The sequence below is a fragment of the Penaeus japonicus genome, unplaced genomic scaffold, assembly GCF_977035675.1.
Source record: "Penaeus japonicus unplaced genomic scaffold, GWHDUDI00000001_assembly GWHDUDI00000019, whole genome shotgun sequence".
NCBI lineage: Eukaryota > Metazoa > Arthropoda > Malacostraca > Decapoda > Penaeidae > Penaeus > Penaeus japonicus.
The window spans coordinates 760,101-767,600 of NW_028234421.1; the positions used below are offsets into that span (position 1 = coordinate 760,101).

At 33.7% G+C, this 7,500-nt stretch overlaps 1 protein-coding gene across 1 annotated transcript in view; it reads left to right on the plus strand.

The window, feature by feature from the left end:
- LOC122263161 (putative 3',5'-cyclic phosphodiesterase pde-5) overlaps positions 1–7,500 on the plus strand; it is a gene marked incomplete in the record, with an annotated part of 103,598 nt that overhangs the window by 64,370 nt on the left and 31,728 nt on the right. Inside the window, 1 exon segment of the mRNA XM_086547783.1 lies at positions 67–167. Coding sequence (XP_086403909.1) covers positions 67–167 — 101 coding nt within the window.

Below are 7,500 nucleotides of genomic sequence, written 5' to 3' on the forward strand. Positions count from 1 at the left end.
CTACCAACCAACATATATCTCTCTCTCGCCTTTCTCTAAATACCACCAACCACCCCCCCCTTACAGGTAGCTCTGGAAATGATGAGCTACCATAGCTGTTGCGCGGAAGACGAGCTCTCGAAACTATCAAAAGAAGAGGTTCCCAATCACATGCTTGGCGTCGATGAGTAAGTATGGGGCTTCGGACTCCGAGGATGAAGAAGCCTTTTGGAACTTGGGGCTTTCCTCGCGTGATCAGAAGGGGGCAGGGAGGGGGCGGGGGAGGGGGACGGGGAGGGGGCGACTCCTTCAGGGGGATTTCGAAGTCTTCGGGCGGCGGCGTGGCGGGAGGGACGCGGCCGCTCGAGAACTGCCAAGTCACTCGTGCCGCTCATGTTGATGTCTTCGGTGTTATTGTTGTTGTTGTTGATAGCAGTTATTATCATTTGTATTATTATTAGTTATTGCTGTTCTCATTAGTTATTTTTATTAGTTATTGATATTATCATTAGTTATTTTTACTAGTTATAGCTATCATCATTAGTTATTATCATTAGTTATTGCTGTTATCATTAATTATTATTCTTATTAGTTATCATTATCATTAACTATCATTGTTATTATTATTATTATTATTATCATCATTAGCTATTATCATTATTATCATTAGTTATTATCATTATTATCAGTTATGATTATCATCATTATCATTAGCAGTAGTACTAATTATTATTATTAGTTAATATTATTGTTACTCATAATGTTAGTATTTGAATGACATTGTCACTAACTATTACTTTTATACATTCAGTAGTATTGTCAATGGTAGTCATAGTAGCAATATTGATAGATATGATATTAATCATGGTAATGATGATAATGATAAAAAATTATAATAATATTGATAATGATGATGATAATGATAAAAAATTATAATAATATTGATAATGATGATGATAAGGGTAATAGTAATGATGATAATAACAATGATAGTGATATTGATGGTAATGAAAACAATGATGATGATGATGATAGTGACAATAATTATAACATGAATAATTATGATAATCATCGCTATTATTATCATCCTTTTTATCCTTATCATCATTATCATTATTAATACCATTGTTGTTATCATTTTATTAATATCCTTATTATTGTTGTATTTAGCATTGTTATTATCATGATTGTTATCATTATCATTACAATGATCATTATTATTTACTGTATTGTTGTTATCATAGTTTATATTAGCATCACTACCCTTATCATAATCATCATTATAACGATAATCATTATAGTTATTACCATTCAGATCAGTAATTATCATAAAAAAAAAAAAAAAAAATACACTCAATGACGTTTTGAGAAATATATTCTTTTTTTTGGGGGGAACATGATGGCAGTTCTCGAGTGAATCGCAATTATTATCAGTGAAACATATTAAAATAATCCATATCGTGTAACACCTTCATAATCCTCTAGCCATACTAATATCCATTAATTATACCTCTTAGATTTGAATCTGAATTATTTAAAAATAATAATAATAATAATAAAAAGTTAAAAAATACATATATACATTCTGATCACGTGAGGGAAGCATTTTTACAAAGCAATCTATTTATAGCAGATTATTGCAATTTTCATGATTTTATCTTAGATCTATATATATGTCGAATTAAGAGTACATCAGAGTAGAAGCAATTATCAACCACTCTCTCCCCTACCCCCCACCCCCTACCCCCCTATTCACCCCTAACCCCTTCCTTCAGCATCACTGTAGTTAAAATAATTTGAGAATTTGAGAATTTGAGAATTTGAAGATAATTTGATACTTCCGGTATATCCGTCCTTTCTTGTTATTCTTTTTCTTTACTTTATTCCTTTATTCCTTCTTCTAGTTATTGTGCTTCTTGACCTTTGACCTTCCTTGTCTTATTGCTTCTTGTTCTTCCTTTTGTTTTTGTTTCTTTGTGTTTGTTTGTTTTTTTTTACTTTTGCTTCTTATTTCTGCTTCTTTTCGTTTTATTTTTCATTCTGCTTTTCTTCATTTTTTATTTAATTTTGTTCTTTCATTTTGCTATTCTTCTTTTTTCTTTTTTTTCATTCTTCCTCTTTCTCCCTTTTTTCCGTTTCTTCTTATTTTGCTTTCGTTTTCTTCTTGTTTTATCCTCCTCTTATTATTATCGTTGCTTCTACTTTTCTTCTTCTTCTTTCTACTTTTCTTCCTCCTCCCTCTTCTTCTTCTTCTTCTTCTTCTTTGTCTTCTTCTTCTTCTTCTCCTCCTGATCTAACTCCTGTTTTCTTCTTACTCCTTTCTCTTCATCCTCCTCCTCCCTCTTTATATTTTTATATGCCAGTTTCCCCATTTTTTGCTTTGTTCCATTTTCCTCTTCTTCTTCTTCTTCTTCGATTTTTGTTGTTGTTGTTGTTAACTTTTCACCTTCTTACAAACTTTTATCATCTCTACGTTTATATACCCTTTTTCTTTCGATTTTCTCTCATCCCACTATGTTTTTCCTCTCTCTCTCTCTCTCTCTCTCTCTCTCTCTCTCTCTCTCTCTCTCTCTCACTCTCTCTCTCTCTCTATCTATCTATCTATCTATCTCCTTCTTCTTCGTTTTATTATCATTCTTCTTCTTCTTTTAATCTAATTACTTTTTTTTTTATTCTTTTTTTTTTCTCATTTCCGTCATTCTTATTCTTCGTGTGTTCCTTTTTTCTTCTTTTCCTATGTATTTTCCTTCCAAAATCTTCTATCATGTGCTTCTCCTTTCATCACTGCTATTTCATTTCTTCATCTTCCTAACTCTAACACTGGTTTGACCCTTTTCATATTAGGTCAGCCTACTTTGACCTTAAATAGAACATGTTTATTTGTGGGCTTTTCTATTACATGACCCGTAGATTTGGCATTGCTTTTCATATTCACTTGGTCGCCATGGTAACTGTGATATAGATGATAATGGTAGATATAGCGATAAATATATTGGCTTTAGTATTTTTTTTTTTTTTAATTCAATACTACCTGTACTATGATGATAATTGTTAATATGTTTGAAATACGATTTGTTTTATCATTATTGTTATCGTTATCATTATCTTCAATCTTTATTTTTTATATATGGTAATTTAAGATAATTATGTCTTAATTACTTGAGACAATCCAACACCAGATCTTTCGAAGCTTCTGGTCATTATCATAATCACTCTACCATCTAATTGGGCGCCTTATTAAAAAAATTAAATACCCCTTATTTTTCCCCAGTCCTTAATTTTTTCATAACCAAGAGAGAAAATTTTATGACTAAATTACAAACTATTTTCTTTGACGTTGTTAGTGTAGTTATAAAAAAAAAGATAATAATAATAAAAAAAAAAAACTTTAAACTTTTTTTTAGAGTTTGTTTCTTCCTCTCATCTGTCTGTCTTTCATTATGCTTTGCTTTGGTATTTTCTTCCTCCCCATTCTTCTTTTTTTACTTAGTGTTGTTATACGCGATGGTTTGCCGTAGAGAAATTAAATTAGTATTCATCTAAGCTGCCGATCTAGTTTTTTTTTCTTGTGTGGTTCTTTGTATAGTTTTTTTCAAAGGTAGATAAAAATATGTATGGGAAGATACATGTTGAAGTGACGTATGTTTCATCATAGAAATATGTTTGCAGGTAATTTTTCCTCAGGTTATGTTCAAAGATACAATATCAATAAGCCTAATTCTTAGAAATAAAAAAATGGAAGTTTAGAAGTTTCTGCAATAATTAGTATGACTCTTTCACGAGACCACAGCTATGAGACGTTTGAAGATTAAAACTTTTGACTTTGATTGCTTTTCATAAAATTAATTGTGATATTCCAGTCCTCATATTTTCTGTGATTAAATTTCTGCCATCCTCTCTCTTTCTCTCTCTCTTTCTATATATATATATAATATATATATATAAATATATATATATATATATACTATATATATATATCTATATATATATATATAATAAATTAAATAAATAATAAATAATATATATATATAGTATATATATATATAAGATATATATGTAAATATATATATATATCTATCTACCTATCTACCTATCTATCTTTCTATCCATCTCTCTCTCTCTATCTATCTCTCTATCTATCTATTATCTATCTATCCATCCCCCTCCCTCTCTATTTCTCTCTCTCTCTCTCTCTCTCTCTCTACTACTCTCGCTCTCTACCTCCCCTCAATTCGCTCCTCTCTCTCTCTCTCTCCTCTCTCTCGCATCCTCTTCTCATCTCATTCTCATCCGTCTCGCTCTCCCTCAGTCTCTCTCCTCTCTCCTCCGCTCTCTCTCTCTTCTCTCTTCTCTCTCGTCTCACTCCTCTCTCTTCAAATCTCTCTCTTCTCATCTCTCCTTCTCTCCTCCCATCTCTCTCATCTCCTCTCTCCTCTCTCTCCTCCTCTCTCCTCATCTGTCTCTCTCTCTCTGTGTCTCTCTCTCGGACTCTGGTCTCTCCTCTCCTCATCCTCTCCTCCTCTCTCGTCTCTCTTCTCTCTCTCTCTCCTCTCCTCATCTCTCTCTCTCCTCTCTTCTTCTCGCTCCTCTCTCTCTCTCTCTCTCCTCCCCTCTGCTCTCCTCTCTCTCTCTGTCTGTCTCTCTCCATCTCTCTCTTCTCTACACTCACACTCTCTCCTCTCGCTCCTCTCTCTCTCATCTCTCGCCTCTCTCTCTCTCCTCTCTCTTCTCTTCCCTCTGTCCTCTCTCTCACTCCCCTCCTCTCTCTCTCCTCCTCGCTCTCCTCTCTCTCTCTGCCTTCTCTCTCTCTCTCTCTCTCTGTCTCCTCTCTCTCTCTCTCTCTCTTCTCTCTCTCTCGCCACCATCTCTTCTCCTCTCTCTCTCTTCTCTCCTCTCGCTCTCTCTCCTCCTCTCTCTCATCTTCCTCCTCTCTCTCTGCCTCTCGCTCTATCTCTCTCTCTAACTAAATAATCTCTGTCCTCATCTCTGTCTGTCTCTCTCTCTCCCTCCTCTCTTCTGCGTCTCTCTCTCCATCTCTCTGCTCTCTCCTCCACCTCCTCTCTCTCTCTCTCTCTTCATCCGTCTCTCGCTCTCTCGCCTCCTCCTCGCTCTATAATCTCCTCCTCCTCTCTCCCTTCTTCTCTCTCTTCTCTCTCTCATCTCTCTCTCTCTCTCCTCTCTCTCTCTCCCTCTCTCTCTCTCATGCTCTCTCTCTCTCGCTCTCTCTCTCTCTCTCTCGCTTCGCTCCCTCTTCTCTCTCCCTCTCTCACTCTCTCTCTAATCTCTCTCCCTTCCCTCTCGCTCGGGCTGGCTCTCTCTCCGCCTCCTGCTCTCTCTCCTCTCTCCTCACTCTCCCTCCTCTCCTCGCTCTCGTCTCTCTCTCTCTCTCTCCGCTCTCTCTTCCCATCTCTGTCTCTCCTCTCTATCTCTCCTCACTCTCTCTCTGTCTCTCTCTCTCTCTCTCTCTCTCTCTCTCTCGCTCCTCCCCCTCTGCTCTCCTCTCCTCTCTCTCTCTCTCCTGCTCTCTCTCCCTCGCTCTCTCACTCTCTCTCACCTCTGTCTCTACTCTCTACTCTCTCTCTTCTCTCTCTCTGTGTCTCTCTCTCTCTCGCTGTCTCTCGCTCTCTCCTCTCCTCCTCCTCTCTCTCTACTCTCGCTATCGCTAACAGTAAGTCTATAGAAATCCTCTCTAATATATATCTTAGAATATATGTATCTATATACGATATCTACGAGATCTACTCTATGGTCGACGATCACTCGATATCATCGCCTATAGATCTATATATCTCCTTAACATATACCACACCATATCTATATATAGGAGAAGAGAGATATCTATATATACAATCACCTCTATTATATCGCTCTCTCTCATCCTCACTATCGTATCTATCGCATCGTTCTCTCGATATTTGGACTAGATAGCAAATATAGCGCTCTATAGAGATTACTCTCATCATCATCTCTTATCTATATCTCTCAATAACTCTTACTCTCCCACTCTCCTCTCTCTCTATCTATCTATATACTCTATATCATATTATCTCATAAATGCAATACAATCCTTATATCGAGGAGATAGCGACTCAGATAGATAGAGAGATCATATCATATGGCCTTCAGATCTCTCTCCCTCTCTCTCCTCTCTCTGTCACTTCGTATCTCATCCTCTCTCCGCTCTTCATCTCTCTCCCGCATCTCTCCCCCTAGCCTCTATCTTCTAATCTATCAGCTCATCTCTCTCACTAGATACTATCATCATCTCTATATATGTATGTAGGTATGTCATGTCTGTATATAGATAGAGCTAGATATATATATCTAAACACTCTCAGATATCAGATATAAGACTAGATATGATAGTAGAGATATGGAGGAAAGAGAATCTCTAATAGCGCTCGCTTATCGAATTATTAGAAAGCGAGGGGTATAGAAAGAATAGAGATGAGAGAGATGATAAGAAAGAAGAAATAGAAGAAGAAGAGAGAAGAGAGAGATAAGAGAAGAGTAATAAGATAGGAGAGATAGATAGAGATTATGATAGATATAGATAGAGAATGAAATATAGAAAAAAAAAAAAAAAAAAAAGAGAATAGATATAGAGAGAGAAAAATAGAGAAAAGATAGATATAGATGAAATATATAGAGAGATAGATAATTAAATATAAAAAGAAAAAAAAAAAAAAGCGATGAGTAATAGAGAGATATATAGATTATAAATATAATAGATAGATAGATAGAGAGAATATATAGAATATATATAATAATTAACGATATAAAAAAAAAATAGAGATATATTTAGTGATTAGAGATTGAATTTGATATAGTTATTGAAGAGAGTGAGAGATATGGAGAGATTTATAGATATATATATCATATATATATATATAGAGAAATTATAATATAGAGTATAATAGATATATCGACATAGACTAAGAGATAAGAGAATATATCAGTCTATAATAAATATATATCTAATGAAATATATAGCAAGAACGATATATTTATACATTTAGATATATATATAAAGAGATATAAGAGATAATAGATATATATATATGATAAAATATAGATAATATATAGATATATATATATATAAGAAGAGATATAATATTATATATTAAAAATATATAATCACATAATATAAAAATATACATAAAAATATATATCTATAAATTATATATATGATATATATATAAATAGAAAGTAACTAGAATGAAAGTGGAGAGATCTATATATATATTTATAGAGATATATATAATATATATATACTTTACAACGTAAAAGATATATCTATATCATCATATATCTAAAAATAAATAAAAATATATTATATATATATATATATCTAAAAAAATATAAATTAAAAGAGAGAGAAAATATCTTAATAGAGATAGTATATATAAAAAATATAATCAAGCTAGAGATAGATAGAGATAAGAATATATATAGATATATATATAGATAGATCGATAGAGATAGAAAACTATATATGATGGTAGCTATTAGCGATAATAT